Source organism: Amblyomma americanum, chromosome 1, assembly GCF_052857255.1.
Source record: "Amblyomma americanum isolate KBUSLIRL-KWMA chromosome 1, ASM5285725v1, whole genome shotgun sequence".
Taxonomy (NCBI): domain Eukaryota; kingdom Metazoa; phylum Arthropoda; class Arachnida; order Ixodida; family Ixodidae; genus Amblyomma; species Amblyomma americanum.
Window position 1 is genome coordinate 536,678,949 of NC_135497.1, and position 22,973 is coordinate 536,701,921.

General features: G+C 49.2%; 1 protein-coding gene across 1 annotated transcript in view; it reads right to left on the minus strand.

The window, feature by feature from the left end:
* The window catches only part of LOC144129234 (microtubule-associated serine/threonine-protein kinase 2-like), a 427,846-nt gene that overhangs the window by 217,337 nt on the left and 187,536 nt on the right, over nt 1–22,973 (minus strand). Inside the window, exons 3-4 of the mRNA XM_077663240.1 lie at nt 11,631–11,796; nt 6,327–6,499 (exon numbers count right to left, since the gene is read on the minus strand). Coding sequence (XP_077519366.1) covers nt 6,327–6,499; nt 11,631–11,796 — 339 coding nt within the window. The remainder of the gene's footprint in view (nt 1–6,326; nt 6,500–11,630; nt 11,797–22,973) is intronic.

The window sequence follows — 22,973 nt, forward strand, 5'->3', positions numbered from 1 at the left end:
CACGCACTTCGGTCGCCGCCACCGTTCCACGGGGACAGGTTCGAGGACGTCGAAGACTGGTTGGCCAGCTTTGACCGAGTGGCGGGTTTTAACAAGTGGGACGGCGAGCGCGAGCTACGCAACGTCTACTTTGCGCTGCAGGACTCGGCCAAAACGTGGTGTGAGAACCACGAAGCTTCCTTTACCACCTCGGAGGCTTTTTGTCGAGAGCTGCCAGCGACATTTACCAGCAGCGAAAGAAAAGATGGAGCTGAAATCGCCCTGCGCTCGAGATCACAGCAGCCGAAAGAGGGCATCGCGATGTTCATTGAGGACATGACGCGACTGCTCAATCGGGCCGACCCTGCTATGCCCGAAGCCCAGAAGTTACGCCACTTAATGCGTGGCGTAAAAGAGCAGCTGTTTGCCTGACTGTTCCGTGACCCGCCACGAACAGTGTCCGAGTTTGCCAAGGAGGCAATGGGTATCGAGCGCTCTCTGCAGGAACGGGGCGCCCACTACGGACGTCAGGCTACTGTAGCAGCCGCTTCCCAGTCCCAGTACGCGCCTACGTCCCTGCCCTCCGAGGGGCTTTGGGAGCTTGTAAGAAGCCTGGTGCGCGAGGAACCGGCGAAACTTCGCTCTGAAGCTCCACAGGTCAGCGTCGCTGCTGTAATGGACGTGGTCCGCTAAGAAATCCGACGAGTTGTGCAGCCACCCCTAGCTCCACAGCCGGTGCCCTCCGTTATGACGTACAGCGAAGCGCTACGAAGTCCCTGGTCAGCGATGCGAGCCTTTTCCCCCATTGCTCCTGTGCCATACCTGAAGGAGCCAATCGCAACAGCACCCTCCATGCCGCAGGAGTTCAGGCCCCCCGTGAGCAAATACACGTTTGGCGTACACAAAACGATCGGCTGCTCTATTACCACTGCGGGGAGCCCGGCCACATCATCTGCCACTGTCCCTACCGCAGGATGGGTTTAAGGAGGTTTTCACCTGACGTACCTCGACCACGCTCCGGTGAAAGACCACGGGATATCGAACAGTACTTGGCTGATAACGTGCAATCTTCGACCTCGCAGCGACGCCAGTGCTGATCGCCATCCCCAAAGCGGTTCTCTTCGGCCGGCCGCCCGTCATCCTCTGGCCAATTCAGAGGCACGTCGCCACGTCGGGAAAACTGAAGACGGCGTCCTCCGGGGGTAGTGCTGCCGCTACTGGACTGAGTCAAGAGCCTCCACCCGACCATTCGCCGCGACGCTCCGACCGACGACGACCTCACCCGACGACCTCGATGACGCGCTGCGACCGACTGGCCTCCGCCGAAATTCCGGTATCCACCGACAAGCACGACGTTACCGCACTCGTGGATACCGGCGCCGATTTTTCTGTAATGAGCAGACGGTTAGCCACGGCCCTGAGGAAGGTTCTGACCCCTTGGTCTGGGCCGCAGATCCGGACAGCTGGTGACCACGTGGTAACTCCGAGCGGTGTCTGCACTTCGCGAATCCAGATCCGCGGTATTACTTTCCCTGGTTGCTTTGCTGTGTTACTCGAGTGCTCCAAAGATCTCATACTCGGTTTAGATTTCCTTCAGGAGTATCATGCCGTTATCAACCTCCAGGTGCTAAACGTGTCGTTTTCCACCGATGGCTCTGTCGACGACGATACCGAGCCACGAAGTCTAAGATATGCGTCGATACGACCACGCTTTGATCCCATCAAGATCCAGCATGTTTGTTACAGTAGATTGCGATAACAGCACCAAAATTCTTGACATCGCTGAAAACAACATGTCGCTGCTCCTATGTCGGCAAGTCTGTGTTGCTCGAGGAATTTTTGAACTGAACAATGGCCGAACCGAACTCTTGGTTACCAATTTTGGCTGTGAACCTCAGTGTTTGCCTGGCAGAACAGCTATTGCGTATTTAGAGGAACTCAGCGAATTCGCGGGACAGCACGCTTTGTCCGAATCCCCGGCATCAGTGGAGAAACCGACCACTCCCATAAACACTGACGTGAACCCAAACCTCCCGACTAATCAGAAACGCTGCTTGGAAAGCGTTATCCAGTCTTTCTGCGACTGCTTTGCCACGACCTCCAAGGTTAGGCAGACACCGCTCACAAACCACCGTATTATAGTCGACGCCAACCAACGGCCGTTATGTCAGCCGCCTTACCGGATCTCTTCGAAGGAGCGCGATGCCATTTGCCGCCAAGTTCAAGAAATCCTCAAGGACGACGTGATACAGCCGTCGACGAGCTCGTGGGTGTCGCCTGTTGTTCTAGTGGCAAAGAAAGATGGAACCCTACGGTTCTGCGTTGATTACAGACTTTTAAACAAAGTCATAAAAAAGGACGCTTATCCTCTCCAGCGTATTGATGACTCCCTGGACCGGCTGCGCCACGCCAAGTACTTCTCATCGCTAGATTTACGAAGCGGCTATTGGCAAATCGAAATGGACGAACGCGACCGGGAAAAGACCGCCTTTATTACACCGGACGGTCTGTACGAATTCCGGGTGCTCCCTTTCGGCCTGTGCTTGGCTCCTGCAACCTTCCAGAGGATGATGGACACCGTTCTTGCCGATCTGAAATTGCAGTCCTGTCTCGTGTACTTGGATGACGTTGTCATCTTCTCCGATACATTCCAAGAGCACCTGAGACGCCTGCGCGCTGTGTTCGGAGCAATTCGGTCCGCCGGTCTTTCCCTGAAGCCCGAAATGTGTCACTTCGCTTTCGAAGAGTTGAAGTTTCTGGGCCACATCGTGAGCGCTAAAGGGGTTAGCACAGACCCCGATAGACTGCTGCCGTGGCTGATTTTCCTGTGCCCACCAATAAGCGCAGTGTGCGCCGCTTTCTGGGTCTCAGCGCCTATTATCGGCGTTTTGTGCAGAACTTCTCCCAGATCGCTGAGCCCCTCACCCGACTCACGAAAGATTCCGAACCATTCGTCTGCGGCCTGGAGCAACAGCAAGCCTTTCAAAAACTCCGCACTCGGCTCCAAAGTGCGCCCATCCTTGGACACTTCTACGAGTCAGCCGACACTGAAGTACACACAGACGCCAGCAACATCGGCCTCGGTGCGGTCCTTGTGCAGAGGCAGGATGTTCTCGAACGCGTAATCGAATACGCGAGCCGCACCTAGTCACGATCTCAGGCGAACTATTCCACCACCGAAAAAAAATGCCTGGGCATTGTCTGGGCAGTAACCAACTTTCGGCCGTACCTATATGGCTGCCGTTTCAGGGTCGTCAGCGACCGCCACTCGCTGGGTTGGCTGGCGAACCTCAAAGATCCCTCACGACGGCTTGCACGCCGGAGCCTTCGACTTTAGGAAACGATGTCACCATCATCTATAATTCTGGTAGGAAGCACAGTGATGCCGACTGTTTGTCTCGAGCTCCTATCGAGGACAACCGAGCTGACCCCGATGACGATTATGTTTCTCTTCTCGCCATCTCCACGTCCACTCTTATTAAACACCAAAGGAATGACAGCGAACTACGGCACCTCATTGAGTATGTAGAAGGAAGCGCTCAGTCTCCCCCTCGAATCTTTTCGCGCGGGCTGCCGTCGTTTTGTTTACGTGGCGGCGTCTGGTATAAGAAAAACTACAGTCAAACAGATGCTATCTATCCACTCGTCGTGTCTACGGCCCTTCGCGACAAAGTCCTGCAGGCGAGCCATGATGACCCATCTTCTGGTCACCTGGGTTTTTGTCGAACTTTGGCACGAATACGGCAAACATTCTACTGGTCCAGGGTTGCTGCAGTTGTGAAGCGTTACGTAAGAACTTGCCGCTAGTGCCAGCGTCGCAAGACGCCGCCGAATAAGGCAGCCGGCCTACTCCAGCCCATTGATCCGCCTCAGGTCCCGTTTCACCAAGTTGGCATGGACATACTCGGCTCATTTCCGGTGTCCTCGGTGGGTAACCGGAACATTGTGGGCGCCACCGACAACCTCAGCCGATACTGTGAGACTAAACCTCTTCCCTGTGGTACTGCTGAAGACATTGCGAACTTTTTCATTCAAAACATTGTGCTTCGTCACGGTGCACCCACCATCGTTTTAACTGACAGGGGAACAGCGTTATACCTCGGCCCTTACGAAGGAGGTTATGCGCCTAAGCGGCACCAGACACCGCAAAACAACCGCTTACCCCCCTCAAACGAAAGGCCTCACCGAACGGCACAACAAGACGATCGCCGACATGATTTCTATGTATGTCTAAGCAGACCACCGGATTTGAGACGCCATACTTCGTTACGTCACCTTTGCCTATAATACTGCGGTCCAGGAAACGGCGCGCTTCACTGAATGTCGTTTATTACATGGTGGCGAAGCCAGAACCATGCTGGATGCAGTGCTGCTTACAGCTAGCGCTACCCCCTCTGTTATGGGTGCTGCCCATTTTGTTCGTTACGCTGAGGCCGCCCGCCAACTCACTCGACAGCGCATCTGGCACCAGCAAGTTCACGACGCTCGGCGCTGCCACCTCCGCCACCGAAATTTGCGTTACCTGCCCGGCCAACAAGCCTGGGTGAGGAGCCCAATCCGCATGGGGGGCTCTGAGATGCTTCTACGAAGATATTTTCGCCCCTACGAGGTGCTCCGCCAGCTCAGTCAAGTTACCTACGAAGTTCTCCCCCAAGGAACAGTTCGCTCTTCTAGACGGCCGACCTCCGAAGTTGCCCACGTCGCTCGGATGAAGCCGTACCACGCCCGCTAGCCCTTCGCGCGTTTATACACCACACGCCAGGCACGTGCGACTACCGTTGTGGTCCTGCCTGCAATTGCTACCACACCGATTTGGTGTCTTCAAGAGAGTAGGAGCAATGCCACACTACTAACTCCTCTAGTGGCGCCATACAGCGGCTAAAATGCATTTCCTGGCAGTTGGCAAGCCTTGAGCCATCTGGGGGCTAGATGCTTCGTCTTCATCATCTCTCGTGCTGCCTGCTGCCTTGCGCGTCCCAACGTCTTGCGCGGCTAAGTAAAGCAAGTAAACCAGTCCTGCTTAAGTCAACCGTTTCTCGGTGACATTATTTTTGTTGTGTCAGTTCAGTGCTCTTTATGCATATCTATGCAACCTGTATTTAATACTTTATGCTTCCATAATTTTCGCTGCTTCGAACTTACCACAGCCGAGTGGCTCTGCATGGTTTGATGTGTTTTGAAAAACGGACTTATGCCTAATGTGCGTAGAAGGTAGAGGGTACTGTTTTTTGTTTGTGCCCTCTCTTTTGTTACATTCATTTAGTGGCTCGTTTTGCTTGCTGCGAATGTGAGTGGCGTTTCAATTTGGCTGCTTCCAATACATTCATGCATTGGTGTGATTTGAAAGGCACAGTTCTGCACTGTGTTTGTGAGTAGTAGTATGGTACACACAGCTGTGCTACGCTGTACGTATACAATCATGCGATTATTTTGTTCTTGTTTGTTCTGCAAATATGGTGTCGGGTGCTGAACAAAGAGAGGGAGATCAGAAACCTCATTCAGCTGGCCAATGTACGTCTCTTACTTGTAAGCGAGCTTCTTAATGGGGCTCTCAAAGGGGCCCAAAAAAGGTGCTGTAGCCCTGGGATGTTAAAGGACGTAACATCAAGAATGTCTTCCATTGATAATTTTTAATGGCTATTTGTAGACGCTGAGATCTCCGTAGTCAAACTTTGAATTCAAGCCTCTTCGCGGCTTTCCTTCTCCTCTCGAGCTCTTTGCACGCCCAATTGTCGGCACTTCTCCATCAGCCCCACTGCTTACGCCCACGGGAATCACCTGGCGGGGGGGGGGGGTGTTATGATGTTTACTGGCCAGCCGGAGAAATGTTTGGGAATGGTCGTGGCCACAGTAACTGTGTTACGCCTGAAATATTCAAACCAATAGCCATCGGTGAACAGAATTACCCAGGAGCGTGCGACTGAGGAGGGCGCTAACATGAAGAAGCCGCCGAAAGGACCCGCCAATTATTAAGCCCGATTGTGGGTTCTCTGCTGCGTGTACAGATGTGTTACTTGCTCAGGTGTTCAGAGCGAGAGAATGTAGCGACTGAGGTGAACACTCCCCAAAAGGTGTTTTAGAGCCCTTTAAGAAAAAGTGCGCCACAAGTTGCTCCTGCGTAAAAATGGCCTCGGCTATGGCCGTAGCGCTGCACCATTACCACTGCCATTTTGCTCAAAACGCTCTTCATTTCCATCCCTGAATAGCTGGCTACAACATTAGCTCCCGCTCAAGCCGATTTGACCGCTTCCCACCGCGATGAGCAGCTGGCTGACCGATTACTGACTGCTAGCGCGATGTTAGTAAGAACCGGCAGTTGTAAAACAAAACCGACTAATGGTCCTTACTTGGACACCTTGACGTCCCGGTGGAGGAAGCCCCTCAGGTGCATGTGCTCCAAGGCGAGAATGAGCTGCGCCATGATCACCTTGACGGCGTCTATCTCGAGGTAGCGCTCGTGGTTCACCAAGCGCATCAGGTCCACTCCGGGCACGTACTCCATCACCGTGACGTACGCCTGCTGAGTTGTTCAATCAGAATGGCAAGCAGCGTCCAGTAACACATTGGCAACATCTACCTAGCTTACTGGTTGCAAACGAGGCTACACCTTCGTGGAGTGCAAAGTTGCAATTTTTGAAAACATTTCTTCATCATGAAATGGAGTGGGCGAGTTTGATTTCTCGCGAAAGTGCGAAACAAACAATTAGCACAGAGGAAAGAAATACTGCTTGGTAGCTACACTATTTTTTAGTGCAAGGCTGAGGAGATAAGGTAAGGTTCTGTTTGTTTTATGATATTTAACATCCCAAAGGGACTCAGGCTATCAGAGACGCCTTTGCGAAGGTCTCCGTCAATTTCTACCGCCTAGGGTTCTTTAATATGCACTGACATCGCACAGTACACGGGCCTCTAGAATTTCCTCTCCATAGAAATTCGACCGCCACGGCCGGGATGGAACCTTCGTCTTTTGGGTCAGCGACCGGGTGCCATAACCACTGAGTCACCGGGCCGGCTTTGACAGAGGAAGTGAAATGCCGGGTTCGTTATGGCATTTACTGGGTGTTTCAATTCTGGTGTTCTGCAACTTTTAAAATTGGTCTTAAAGTTAGACGAGCGTTTTTAGGCACATCATTATTAACGGAGTAGCGCATCAGAGTACAGTTAAGGCGTGCTAACTTGTACAATAGTGAATTATTTCTGTATAGTTATATATTTAACAATTACTGGTAGTCTCATTTATTGAGAGGCGTGAAACCCACCTTCAGTATTATTCATATCAGTGGTTTGAATTTAGAAAACGCAGTAGTCCTCTGCGCACTGGGCAAATAATTTTTGCTTACATCGCACCAAATACATGCGCTTTAATAAAGCTTACAGGAAAAGCAGCCCCTCCAGTGCACGTAATAAAAATTTCTTGGGGCACAGCACAACGAGCAAATGCGTTTTCAGAATTCTAAAAACTGCTATGGCTATTACATACAGTGGGCTACACGCATTTCAATAATTAGGAGATGAACAGTGATAGCTGTAAAGTTAACTTGTCAATATTAGTTTACCAGCCTGCTACCTAGCCCGTCTTAGCTGTATAATGTTCTGCTGAGCTGCTAACAAGGCTATGCCGAGAAAAAGCTCTTGTCTAACCAAGAAAGCCTTTATTTAAAATAGCAGAGCAGCTTATGTGGAACACCCTGTGTTTGATGAAATCCAGACAATCGCGGAAACCAAGCAGCATAAGGTAACATTTCTTTTTATATATCTGTCTAATATATGGGCTCAATCAATGCGACATAACAGTGTATTTTATCGCTCAAAGATATTTGGTTCGACAGCCGAATAAAAGAAAAACAACAAGCCGTTGGTGGGATCTGAACGAATGACCACCAAATTACGCGTTCGGTGCTATAACAACTTAGCTACGGCGACGGCTGTCAAAACTTCTGTTTTCGGGGGCACTTATGTTCCGCACCACTTAGCTTTAAATAGATGCTTGGGCGGAATATGGCAGCGTCTCCTTTGAAACGAGTTGGTGGCAGTTTCCACCATGCTCGGATTTCTTTGTTTCTGTTTACCTTTGTTATAAATTTGTATTAACATTCGACATTTTCTTTAAATATGTTATCAGTCCTACACTTCGAACCATGTGTACCTTCTCGGCTCTTGAGCCACCAGTATTGCAATCGCTTTTTGCTTATTTCCACCGCCGATTTGTTTAAATGACCAATGTTACCTATAGCCTCTCGGGCCTCAGGAAGTGTCTGGGCCTGCATCGACATCGGGATAGATACTATCACATTAATGATGAGCTTTTCTATTGGTTCTACAGATTTACCACAAACAGCACATGTGCCATCTCCTTCGTTAAATTGTTTTGTAGCTGCGCGTTCGAAGACACGCTAACCTAGCTTCAAAAAGTACACATCTGCCTCTTGAGTTTTCACAAAACGCTTCCTTCCTTACCTGCCTTTTCCAGCATCGATATAGTTCTGCACTATGCTTCTTTTCTATTGAACCTATCCAATTTTTGCCTTCCGCGTGTTTTACCTGTCGTTGGATGCTCTGCATTGCGCCGTCCTTGTGTCTCGCGTACGTACTGGTGAGATTCCTAGTTCTTTTCCGCCATTATGAATCAACTCTCTTTCTGTAGAATATTTAATTACGTTAGCTGCCCACCTATCATCGTCCAATTTTCTAAGGCGTTCTTTATACAATATTTTATTCTGAACTTCCCGCGCTTCGAATGATGCCCAGCCGATGTACTCCTGTACAGCCGGAGTATTCACCAGCGCCACCCTCGTCCATAGCGGCGGCCGTAGTACGTCCTGTATTGCCGTGAGTGTAAGGGGGAACGGGATCTAACGAAGAGAACGGAAGCAGTCTGAGAACCGTCTTATGCTACCCCTTATTCACAGGGACCACACCAGTATACAGGGTTTAAAATAGTTTGAAAATTTTTAAGGGAAAAGTTAAATTCACGAATGCCACTTTAGCAGGTACTGCCTGCTGCACACGTTTGTAGTTCATCTCCGCATTGAAATGAACAGCGCAGTGGATTGTAAACTTTTTAACAGACGGTACAATAAGCAAACAATTCGCGGATAATTAGCATCCTCCTTCACTTAATAACTAAAATCTATTGATAAGCTGTTCAGCCACTACAGGTTGTGTGCATGTTTTACTGAGATCTTTTAGGCAGTAACAACCCTATACTGGGAGATTCTATCAAGTTATTAGCACCTATATTTTAAACTCGAGCCGTCTAATTGTGGGTGTGACGTGGTGATGATTGACGCAGAACTGCTGCCGACGTGGCGAAGCTGATTCTTATTTTTTCGTATGCCAATAGCGTAGAGCAGCACCAGAAGCGAACTCTTTCTCTTTCATTCCCGGCTCTTTAAACTGAAGTAACGTGGCACACCAGAGCTGCGCAGCACCGGAAAGGAGTTTCGCGTCGTTCACCTCCGCCCTGCATTCCTATAAATGCATTTACTTGAAAGTTTGGAGACGAATATCTCGGAAGGCACACGAGCGGGCTCGGAGAATTCTTCCAAATGGAACAGCCTAAGAATAAGTCAGCCGCTAAGTAACAATATAACTGCGGACTTCAACAGCAGTGGCTAGAATGTTTAACTTAGAGGGCAGACGTCAGCCATTGTCGTGTCACTTTGTATTTAGCTGAATTTATAACCTAGGTACGAAAACGGCTTTTGCGTACTGCTGCCGATTTAAAAAAATATCTTTAACCACGTATATCTTATGCCCTGTACGGGCAAGTATGAACTTTATCCGAAAACGAACGCGGAAGAAAGTAGTCTGCAGACGCAAGCCAGATTCATCAGTTGATTACTACACCCTTTAAAAACTATATCTCAATTTTGCTAACAGCTGCTGAGCCTTAGGTGCCACTGAGTCGAAGGTTTGTTTTGTATTTTTTTATTTTGTAGTGCCTCAACATTGTGTCGTAGAAGCAGTGCCACTTGGCGAACGGTAAACAGGCTACTGGAGCGATACTTTTGTATCCCCTCAGTTAATTTTGCTAATTTTGGCATTCTTTTGTGGAGCCAGATCCTCCTTCCCTTCTTATGTAATGGATGTAAAGTGAAGAATGAATCTAGATTAAAAGCAATATTAGCACAACGCTCAGAGCAAGAAACTGTGCTCTACCGACTGTTCTTGCACAAAACAAGATCTCACTCACTGAGTACTGAGTACAAAAGTCTTCGCTCAAAAAGAAAATCTAGACGCATTGTTACCAATATTTCTAAACATGACGTCATTTCACTACCGCCCAGTACCATACGTGGGAACGACTTTCCCGTCTACAAATGTGTCCTCCTACCACCGAGTAAAAAAAAATTATATGCTTCAGTTCCTGGTCAAGCGTCCAGGATACTTTCGTTCCATATTCTACATTTGGCATACGAGGCAGAAAACCAGGGCATATGCATATCCCTTGTCGATTGTTCTTTAAGGGTAAGGGTTTTCACACCCGACGCGCTGAAAAACATATTTTTTGTTACCACGTCTGCAAGTGCTGCAGCCGTTGATCAGCAACAACTGAACATAGTGTTGCAAAAAGTTAACTAGTGTCCTCATAGGCCAAGAACCCGATTGAACCATGATCAAACGAAACCTAAGAAATTGCGACGCTGCAAAGAGTCCCGGTTGATGCCAAGTAAAGAATTTCAGCGCCACTATGAAACAACGACGAAACCGCAGATGCTTCAATGTTCCGCCGTGCTTCTTTGTGCAATACAGTTTTACACTGAACCGAACAAATTTTGCTTACTGCATGTCGAAAGCTTCATCGAGCAATCAAATGCAGATTCAGCTCATTACTTGTAATAGAGAAACTATGTTACAACCTGTATAAAGAGAAAGCCGCCGCATCCAGTAGCAAATAATAATTTATTTATTTTTACGTACTGCAGCCTCGCACGTTGGTATCGCGGGACGAGATCAAAAATTTTCAGACAATAGTAACAGTCAGCAGCATATGAGATACAATGAAAGCACATTGAAATGCGGCGCAAAAACATCTTAGCTACTATTCGCCGGATCTTGATTTTCTTTCTTCAGTTGAGCATGAGTAGGGCCAGGAAGGAAGTTGCAGCTTTCTATTGTGCCCGAAAAAAACTGTACTCGAACAAGGCAGCGTGAGGAATGAAAGGCGAAACGTTTAGTTTGTGGTATATTCTCAATGATAATTGTTTAGATAATGTTAAATAGTTGTGATCTGACTAAAATCAAGGACAGTTTATTAACGTGTGCAAGAACTTCGAGCATTGAGCGTGACGACCTGAAGAAGGTGCAAAGAGCCCCAGATCAGATAATTGAAAGAAGGAGAAAAATCTGTCATATCAGGGAAATATTACACACACTGACTTTATTAAAACCGATTCCAACTTATATATACTTAGCTCTTGCCTTAAGTAGTAACGCCATGATGCAGACGTTGGCAAGTTTCACTGACAGCAAGGGCAGAAACATTCGCTGACACTGTGCAAGACAGCCTCGTATAAATCCCATTATTCGCGTTTCCACAAGCTATTCCCTACATCGACTACAGGGTTTTCTACGCTCGAGCCAAACATAACAACATGCCAAATGATGCAGAGGACTCCAGGGCTCTTACCAGTGCAGTAGGGGCTTACCTTGCAGACGAAACAGCAGTAATATTTCACGATGAACGGGTTGCTGACAACGGAGGCTAGAATCTTATCCATGGCTGCCTGTTTCTGGCGCGTAAATCGTTCCATATTCACGAGCTTTACCGTTGTCATGAGGATGGCTGGCTTGAATGCTGCCAGGTGCACTACCCTGAGATGTGAAAGGAATATGTGCTCTCAGCCTAGATAAACGTTTATTGTTCTCACGAGAGATGCAAAAACTTCAATCAGGCTATCATGGCCGCTGCGAGAAAACGTAGTTTTCATTATTCTATCAAGTCTTATGACGTCACCTACGCCTAATTGTTATCAGCCTGCACAACCGCAGTCGTGCAATACCGGAGTTGGCTAAGCGCACATTAAATTTCGCATAAAATGCAGTTTTTTTCTTGGAAGTGTCAGATCCCAGTTCCTCTTCGCAAAACGCTGAGACAATGGTTACATTTTTGCAGGAACCTTTCCTTTTCTGCGAATAGCATCACTGAAATTAACTCTTGATGAATGTTAAGAACTGCCTGTGTCAGCTTCTGGCGACGCAGGCACCAGGAACACAAGAACACTAAAACTGTCTGTGTTTGGGCGCACAGGGCAGTCGAAACGGATTTATTCTTCCACCGTTTTCTTATCGCATCAGAGCAGACACTGGATGCTTAACTATGCAGGCAGACAGGAACATAATGGTCTTCCTTCAGAGGGTATATTAACATTTCCCTAGAGCCCTTCGCTACAAAACGTCTTTCACGCTTCCCTTCCCTTACGCCCCCTCCCCCCTTTCTGGAGTGCTTGGCTTCATTCGCTCCAAATCTTCAGCGGATCTTGGCGGAGCAAGCGCTCTTCTTCACTGGTCTTAGTGCTAGTCTAAATATTGTTTTTTCCCTCACCTTCCTTCACTCCCTCTCTTCTCGACGCATATGAGCTGTGTAAGGAACGCTAAGACAGTTAACGCTCCTAACCTTTCCTCAAAATAAACTTTCATTACTCTAGCACTTTGGCATGAACCGAGTGCCTGGCTGGATGTACGTCTTCTCGCTCGTGATATTGTGGCTATTCGACGAACCTAAACGATGAATGAGCGAAAAGTATGGGACATTCGCGAAGATATTAGACCACGGGAGACTTCCACAAATGAGATTCTTCCTGGGCTGGTAGCTAAAACAGAGCAAAATAGCACAAAGTAAGCGAAAGTTCAAATTCTTCCTTTCAATAGCTGGATGTACGCACTGCGTGTGAAGAAAACAGGCGTTCTAACAGCCCTAATTTTCCAACATATTTTGGGCGTATGCTTAGGAAGAAATCGAATGCTACATTTCGTTCACTGTCAATGTAGCAACTCCGGGCAGGAGAACTTGAGAGCCTATAGGAATACATCCTGAAGATGAGGGCACAATTTCAAAAGACAGCAGGTGCCATTCTGCAGCTCCAAGAAGCGGCTGTAATTTCGCCAGACATTCGTTCATTCCAATAATAATAATGTATTATCTCACAACCTAATCATATGTGCATGCAGTCGGACTTTATAAAATTTTCAGCTAGATCAGTTCAGGTGAGTCGAGGGAGATGGTTGAGCCTTCTCACGAGCCGACAGAAAGTATCAAACACGATCGCTTTTGTTTGAAAAGTACTGCCTGAAGATGGAAAGTAGCCGTAGATACTCCTGGAGCTTAATGTTTATTCCCATCATCTGAGCTCTTTTTTGAGGTCGTATGCAATGCGCACAACTCACAAAAAGACAATTCGAAGGGCAGGTAATTCTAAGCTAATATATTAGAAGAAGCCAAGCCATGTGCATTTATTACTTCATTTTCCATTGATATTTAATGGTTTTTTTGCGAAGCGCTATTACTCCTATGGAACCATAAAGCTCTGCTCACGCTTCCCGTGGAAGCGTCGCGGAGCAGGCGACGCTTCCTAAGCGCGCTCTGCAAAAACGTTTCCTTCTAGGTTCATGTTCGCTCGTTCCTCTGATGACAACATTTTGCGTCGCCCATGCTGACTCTCCTGATTGCATATATCTGTCATGTTTTCAAGCTTTTGGATTTTTCAAGTCTTTGGCTAAATTTAATGGCGAAATTTGAAGCACAGTACTGACAACGTTGAAACACATTACAAGTTCACTCTCTCATTTCTATCCTGTTCAAAGAGCTCTTCATTTCAAGAGCATGCGTTCTGCATATTCAATGCATTATGAAATAAATACTCGCACCATGCCAGAACGATTTCAGAACTGCTCGAAATATATTTCCTTGCATCGCAATAGCTATCAATTGAATGTAGTCTTTTTACAGGCATTTAATTTTCTCCGAGAAAAGCTGTCCGCATACTCTTGGTAAAACGATTTTTGCTTTGCACTGGTTCGGTGGTCCCTTCATAAAATTTAAAGACACAGTAGCTCATCTGAACCGACAAACCTTTTTGTAGTGAGGTTAAAAAATTAACCAAACTAATGCATTAATTGATGCCCTCGCCGTTCTGCATGAGTTTCGGTAGCTGCCCAAAATGTAAAAATAGGTTAAGCGGGAATAAGTTGAATATTAATTCCCTAAATGAAATAAAATCTGGAGTTTTCTGGCCTGTCCTCTCCAAAGGGGACCCAAGTGCGGATGTTTTGTAAGTTTCTGTATCGTCCTCGAGCGGGACGATGAGAATGGACAGTCTTGGTGTCCGGAGAACAAAGAACGTACTTGTTTATTCAGTGCTGAAATTTATACCCGAAGGTGGAAAGTGGTTAGTGCAAACAGAGGGCTAGGGATAAGCACGTGGTAAGGGAGCGTACAGAGATAGCTTGCGTGCTTTCATCTGATATGATACATCCTCCTTCTCAACAGCTGTTCAACGCCAAGCTCAACGCCACTGGCTTGTCCACTGAACGCGTTGGTCGTAAACCAGATGCTCTGGTGGTCGCATCTGTCGTGTTGTCCTTCGCAGTGGCTGAAGCGCTGACTGATGAGCTGGCGTTGGTGGAGCCACAGGAGCAGTAGACGCCACACATTGTGACGATGCCCTGTTGTCGCCGAAATTTTCGTCGTCTGATGAATCAACATCCCATTGTTCCTTCGTTGCCAAAAGGTGTCGGCGGTTGCGCCGAAGAACGGTATTGTCCTCTGTGCGCACGTGAAAGGCCAGTGGACCGGCCGATCGAACCACCTTGGATTTACGTGACCATGACTTGCCGTTCACACATACCACGTCGTTTTTGCTCAGGCGTGGTAGAGCTCGCTCGTCGTGACTTATCTGTCGGTTATTTTACCCGTACAGCAGGCTGGGGATTGAAGTCCGGCACGGGTGTGCGCAGCCGCTTTCCTTGGAGCAGCTCGCCTCGAGACCTGCCATCTTCAGTAGGACTTGCCCTGTAATTCAACATGCCCAGCCAAAACACTTGCTAACAGATTTCGTTTTCTTTAGAATGCGCTTCACGATTTGTACACCCTTTTCCGCGAGCCCGTTATATTGAGGATATTCCGGGCTTGATGTCACATGTTTGAAATCATAAAGCCGCGCAAAAAGAGCGAACTCGTGGCTGCTGAACTGCGGGCCGTTATCTGTGCAAACCTCAGCTGGGATGCCGTACCGTGAAAACACTGCACCTAGCTTATCGATGACCGAACTGGCTGTCGTGTCGGGCAGCAGCTCCACCTCTGGGAAATTGGACATCGAGTCGTAGGCGCACGGATAACGTCTTCCAGAGTATTGAAAGAGATCTACCCCGACACGATGCTATGTCTGAGTAAGCGTTGCCCGAAGAATCAAAGGCTCTGATGGTTGCTTATAAGCATATGGCTTGCACGGTTGACCACTTTCGATCAGAGACTGAATATCAGAGTTTATGCTCGGCCAATAGACCATCTTCCTAGCCCTAGCTTTGCACTTCACCTGACCAAGATGACCTGTGTGAATCCGCTTTAGTATATCTCTGCGCAGGCTTGTCGGAATTACAACTTTCGATCCTTTCAGGAGTATACCATTTACTACGGAAAGTTCGGCAGCCACCGGTTTCAGTGCACCGTCCGCAGTCTCTCCCCTCGCTAGCTTCCGCAGCACTACGCTAACAGAACTTCTTGCACGCCGAACCTGAACTTGGATTCATTAAACGTTAGGCCCGCTTCTTCAGCTGCTTTAAGTGCACTGCGCAGACTCTTGTCGTGTTCCGCCCTTGTCGCACCCCAGATGAGCACATCATCCACGTACGCCATCGAAAACCTCGTTGAGGGCCTTCTGAAACACCTCGCTAGCTAATGCCACGCCGAATAAAAGTCGAGGAAACCGATATCGGCCGAAGGGTGTAGCAAACGTGCAGATCTACAACGATTGCTCGTCTAGTGGTATTTGATGAAATCCAGTATTCGCGTCGGAATGCGAGAAAAACTTCACGTCTGCCAAGTACGCTTGAATGTCCTCTCGGCGAGGCATTTGGTAGTGTTCTCTCTTCAAGCTTTCGTTTATGCGTCTCGGGTCCATGCAAACCCTCAACTTGCCGTCTTTTTTAATGCAACCACTAGCGGGCTTACCCACTCTGTCGGGCTGTTGACTTTCTGGATAATGCCTTCCTTTCCCATCCGGTCCAGTTCTACACGTAGTCTCGCAGCGACAGGGGAACCATTCGAGCGGGCTGGACCACTTGCAGGGCTTCCTTGTGCAGCACGATTTTGTATTCACGTGGGACGCGTCCTATCCCGCGGAAAAGCTGTGGGAGTTCTTTGACGACCGATTCAACTTGGCTGGTCGTGACGTTTTCTACAGCGCGCTGGACGATCCTTGGCATCTCGCTGGTTGCCGAGCCCAAGATAGCACTGTGGTCCTTGTTTACAACAAAAAATTCAGCGCACACCTTATGGTCACCAACCGTCACTGGTGCTGAAAACTTGCCGATATATTTATAACGTTACCCCAGTAGGATCTCAGAATGGCGTCGCTTGGCATCACTGTAATGGCCTTAAGCTTTCCGAGCATAGAGAGCGGAAAATCGTTCGCCTGCGACCCTGTATAAACCTGGAACCTCACGTTTTTGCCTTCAATGTATGCGTCCACTTGCGAGTCACGTTCTCTGTTAGCGCTGCCGACAGCGACGTCCAGCACCTCGTAGTCGTCGTTTTCATGCTGTACTTCGTAAACGGCATCTTGTTTGCTGCAACAAGACGCGAAGTGGTTTCGCCCATTACACGAGTAACAGGTCTTTTGTAGGCTGGGCAGCGTCTCAAAGCATGTATTCGGTTGCAACGCGTAAAATTTGGGTCGCGCTTGGACTTTGTCGGAGCACTCTTCTTGGCCGTAACAGCGCTCTTAACCAGTTCTTCGTTTGCCTTACGACAAACTTCGTTTTGACGAGCTGAAGTCTCTGCCGCCTTGCATAAGGTGACAGCTTTTTCCAAGGTCAGGTTTTGGTCCCTGAGCAACTTCTCTCGAAACTTTGGTGAATTGGTTCCAAACACAACTTGGTCGCGCACCATATCATCTGTCATGGCCCCGAAGTTGTAGTGCTGCGCTTGTCCCTTTAGGACACGTACAAACTGCTCGAAAGATTCCGCCCCACCCTGAAGACGTGAACGGAAGACGTACCTTTCGTAGATTTCGTTTTGTAGCTCCACGCAGTACCCTTCGAATTTAGCAATCATGGTGGCGTAGTCTTCTTTGCTTTTTTCCTGGGTGAACACAAAGTTCTTGAAAACATCCAAGGCGTCCTCTCCCGCAACGCTCAGCAGCAGGGCCGTCTTTGCCGCCTTCGATCTGGGCTTCTCGGTACATGTCGTGGCTTGAAGAAAAAATTTGAACTTCTGACGAAACAGCTTCCAGTTCTTTCCTCCATTAGCGGTCAAACGCAGCGGTTCGGGCGGCGTTAGGTGCTTCATGGCGTCAATCATGACGTTCGGCTAGCCCCGGGGGCTTTCGTTTTAACTGGTCGACTTCATCCCACTTAGGACACCATGCATCGTCCTCGAGCGGGACGACGAGAATGGACAGCCAGGGTGTCCGCAGAACAAGAACGTACTCATTTATCCAGTGCTGATATATATAGCCGAAGGTGAAAAGGGGTTAGTGCAAACGGAGGGCGAGGGATAAGCACGTGGTAAGGAAGTGTACAGAGATAGCTTGCGTGCCTTCATCTGATATGATAGAGTTTCATTATTGCATGTCGGTGTCATCCTGGCTATTGAATGGCGTCTTTGAAACGCCTTTTATACATTAAGTGTGTGTTTTTCCAATAAGGAGTAATGAAGCTCACTTAGATGGCCAGTTATTCGCACTCGAGGCTCCTTCAGTCGCCTCTAAAGGATGATTTCATTCAACACACATTTAGAAATAAAAAAATGGCAATAACCGCATGAACCAAGCACAAGATAATATTCCCTTAATACGCCGAATGCATCGCATGAAGTTTGGCTGTAATGTTATATAATTTCTGCTGAAAAAATTCAAGCGTTCCAACAGAGTACCAATGCTGACAACGTCCATGGCTACTGATGAAACTGCGCATGAAATATGTTTTTCTTTAGCAAATTGCAATTTGCTATTTCAGCGTTGACGCTTGTCCTTTGGCAGCATTTTATGGTTCGTGTTGCGTTCAAAATTTGGCACCCTGCAATATTGTAATGTATGCTGTCGAATGCATTGTTACAAAAAAAACATATCCCTGCTGATACCAAAAGAGGCTTTAATGCTAAATCCACCCGCTAGGTAAATAAAACGAGGCCCTCCATAATTAATAGGATTTGAAATATCTCAGCATTTCATACTCAGAGTGCCATTTTTGCCTAAATAAGGAGAGTGTGTTCTTTGTATTTTTTTGGCCGGAAGACAAACAGATGACCCATGGCGGCGCGAACACTGCTTGAGTGCTCGACTTGTGAATATGGGCAGCCACAGTAGCACGTTTTGGCATTTTGTTAATTCGTGATAGTCTTAGAAATTATAATATCAAAGACAAGATAAGTGGGATGAAATTACAAAACAATTTCTTATTTTCACGAAAGCCCCACATTACCTTATGAATAGCTAATCTGGTCCTCGTGACACGCCAAGTTACCTTCGGCACCCTGGGTGGTCCGTAGAGCACGTGACACTGCTGTAAATTTGGCATTCAGGACACTCCCCTGCACTGCTGTCAAAATTCGCAGCGTGTCTCTACAGTGACCAAGTCAAACTGAAAAAGGCGTGCAGGATACACGCCTCCACAAAAAAAAAAATTGTGCACGTGGACTGAGGCAAAGCCCCGTGGCCGGTGGACCCAAATGCAATGCCAACCATAGAGGATTCAGCATCTATTTCTGGCACCCATTCCGAGGGTTAAGAAATTGGCAACTTTTATGACGCATGCCGTCTGGGACAAGAGCAAAGGAATGACTGTGGCCTTTCTTAAGGTGTGCTATAGTACAAACATGAGAAACTCGCCACATAGACTCAAACCCTTCCGCGTGACTCTGAAGTGAGTCTATGTCCTTCTGGCGACCTAGTTTTCCTCGCGGTAACCAGAAGTTGCTGGAGCAAGTTCACCTATATCCGGCTGAGGGAAGGTGAAACACGGCAGAATTCGAAACGTTATTTATTTTCGTGCCTTAGCACTAAGGTCTCCGCTCACCGACTGCGCATACCTTCCTCTGGAGCTTGCTTTACCTTGAATCAACATGCGTAGGTCATTTAAGTCATGTGACCTTGTTACCTGCCAACCAAAATGTCAACAAACTGCCCATATCGAGATGATGTCAACGGAGATCAAAACATTTATTCTAACGGGTTGTTGGGGCGCATCATTCGAAAAAGGTGCCATTGGTATGCTTGAGGAAGCCTGATGCACGTACAAGGTGTCGACTTGGCAGCAGCGGTAGCTAGCCGGCACATCGCCTTATCGAGCGCATTTTGCACCGCAGGATTACTAGTAGTGGTCATTCCACCCAGCTGGGATCCAAGTGAACCACTTGCCTGCGGCAGCTTTGCACTGGCGCTGACTCTACCGGAAGCCATTGTCGTCGACTTCCCGGGAGATAGCTTCATAAAAGGAGTGCGCGCGACGGACGGACCAATTAGCAGCAGCGGCAGCTAGCCGGCACTTGGACTTATCGAGCGCATTTTGCACCGCAGGTTTGCAAGTAGTGGTCATTCCACCCAGCTGATGTCCACGTGACCCACTTGGCTGCGGCAGCTTTGCACTGGCGCTGTCTCTACTGGAAGCTCTTCGTCGACTTCGCAGGGGATAGCTTCACAAAAGGAGTGCGCGTGACGGAGGGACCACTTGGAAACAGCGGCAGCTAGCCGGCACTTCAACATATCGAGCGCATTTTGGACCGCAGGATTGCGATTAGTTTTCATTCCACCCAGCTGGCATCGACGTGACCTACTTGGCTGCAGCAGCTTTGCACTGGCCCTGACTCTACCGGAAGCTATCTTTGCGGACTTCCCGGGGGATAGCTTAATAAAAGGAGTGCGCGTGACGGACGCACCAACTAGCAGCAGCGGCAGCTGGCCGGCACTTCGACTTATCGAGCGCATTTTGCACCGCGGGATTGCGAGTAGTGGTCATTCCACCCGGCTGGCATCCACGTGACCCACTTGGCTGTGGCAGCTTTGCACTGGCGCTGACTCTCCCGAAAGCTATCTTCGTCGACTTCGAGGTGGATAGCTTCATAAAAGGAGTGCGCGTGACGTACAGACCATTTGGCAACACCGGCAGCTAGCCGGCACTTCAACTTATCGAGCGCATTTTGCACCGCAGGATTGCGATTCGTGGTCATTCCACACAGCTGGAATCCACGTGACCCAATTGGCTGCGGCAGCTTTGCACTGGCGCTGACTCTACTGGAAGCTATGTTCGTCGACTTCCCGGTGGATACCTTCATAAAAGGAGTGCGCGTGACAGACGGACCAATTACCCTAGCCGACACTTCTACTTATCGAGCGCAATTTGCACCGCAGGATTGCGAGTAGTGATCATTCCACCCAGCTGGCATTCACGTGGTCCACTTGGCTGCGACAGCTTTGCTCTGGCGCTGACTCTACGGGAAGTTATCTTCGTTGACTTCCCGGGGGATAGCATAATAAAAGGAGTGCGCGTGACGGACGTACCAATTAGCAGCAGCGGCAGCTAGCCGGCACTTCGACTTATCGAGCGCATTTTTGCACCACAGGATTGCGAGTAGTGGTCATTCCACCCAGCTGGCATCCACGTGACCCACTAGGCTGCGGCACTTTTGCACTGTTGCTGTCTCTACCGGAAGCTGTCTGCGTCGACTTCCCGTGGGATAGGTTCATAAAAGGAGCGCGCGTGACGGGCGGACTAATTAGCAGCAGCGGCAGCTAGCCGGCACTTCGAGTTATCGAATGCATTTTGCACCGCAGGATTGCGAGTAGTGGTCATTCCACCCAGCCGGCATCCACGTGACCCACTTGGCTGCAGCAGCTTTGCACTGGCGCTGACTCTATCGGAAGCGATCTTCGTTGACTTCCCGGGGGATAGCTTAACAAAAGGAGTGCGCGTGACGGACGAACCTATTAGCAGCAGAGCAGCTAGCCGGCACTTCGACTTATCGAGCGCAGTTTGCACCGCAGGATTGCGAGTGGTGGTCATTCCACCGGGCTGGCATCCATGTGACCCACTTGGCTGCGACAGCTTTGCACTGGCGCTGACTCTACTGAAAGCTATATTCGTCGACTTCCAGGGGGATAGCTTCATAAAAGGAGTGCGCGTGACGTGCGGACCATTTGGCAACAGCGGCAGCTAGCCGGCACTTCGCCTTATCGAGCGCATTTTGCAGCGCAGGATTGCGAGTCGGGGTCATTCCAACCAGCTGGCATCCACGTGACTCACTTGGCTGCGGCAGCTTTGCACTGGCGCTGACTCTACCGGAAACTATCTTCGTCGACTTCGAGGTGGATAGCTTCATAAAAGGAGTGCGCGTGACGTACAGACCATTTGGCAACACCGGCAGCTAGCCGGCACTTCAACTTATAGAGCGCATTTTGCACCGCAGGATTGCGAGTAGTGGTCATTCCACCCAGCTAGAGTCCACGTGACCCAATTGGCTTGGCAGCTTAGCACTGGCGCTGACTCTACTGGAAGCTATATTGGTCGACTTCCAGGGGGATAGCTTCATAAAAGGAGTTCGCGTGACGTACGGACCATTTGGCAACAGCGGCAGCTAGCCGGCACTTCGACTTATCGAGCGCATTTTGCAGCCCAGGATTGCGAGTAGTGGTCATTCCAACCAGCTGGCATCCACGTGACCCACTTGGATGCGGCAGCTTTGCACTGGCGCTAACTCTACCGGAAGCTATCTTCGTCGACTTGCCGGGGGATAGCTTCATAATGGAGTGCGCGTGACGGACGGTCCAATTAGCAGCAGCGGCAGCTAGCCGGCAATTCTACTTATCGAGCGCATTTTGCACCGCAGGATTGCGAAGAGTGATCATACCACACAGCTGGCATTCACGTGATCCACTTGGCTGCGGCAGCGTTGCACTGGCGCTGACTCTACCGGAAGCTATCTTCGTCGACTTCCCGGGGGATAGCTTCATAAAAGGAGTGCGCGTGAAGGATGGACCACGTAGAAACTGCGGCAGCTAGCCGGTACTTCGACTTATCGAGCGCATTTTGCAGTCCAGAATTGCGAGTAGTGGTCATTCCACCCAGCTGGCATCCACGTGACCCACTTGGCTGCGGCAGCTTTGCACTGGCGCTGACTTCCGGAAGCTATCTTCGTCGACTTCCCGGTGGATAGCTTCATAATGGAGTGCGCGTGACGGTCGGACCAATTAGCAGCAGCGGCAGCTAGCCGGTACTTCAACTTATCGAGCGCATTTTGCACTGCAGGATTGCGAGTAGTGGTCATTCCACCCAGCTGGCATCCACGTGACCCACTTGGCTGCGGCACTTTTGCACTGGCGCTGACTCTACCAGAAGATATCTTCGTCGACTTCCCGGGGGATAGCTTCATAAAAGGAGTGCGCGTGTCGGACGGACCAATTAGCAGCAGCGGCAGCTAGCCGGCACTTCGACTTATAGAGCGCATTGTCCACCGCAGGATTGCGAGTAGTAGTCACTCGACCCTGCTGGCATCCACGTGACCCATTTGGCTGCGGCAGCTTCGCACTGGCGCTGACTCTACCGGAAGCTATCTTCGTCGACTTCCCGGGGGATAGCTTAATAAAAGGAGTGCGCGTGACGGACGGACCAATTAGCAGCAGCGGCAGCAAGCCGGCACTTCGACTTATCGAGCGCATTTTGCACCGCAGGATTGCGATTAGTGGTCATTCCACTCATCTGGCATCGACATGACCCACTTGGCTGCAGCAGCTTTGCACTGGCGCTGACTCTACCGGAAGCTATCTTCGTCGACTTCCCGG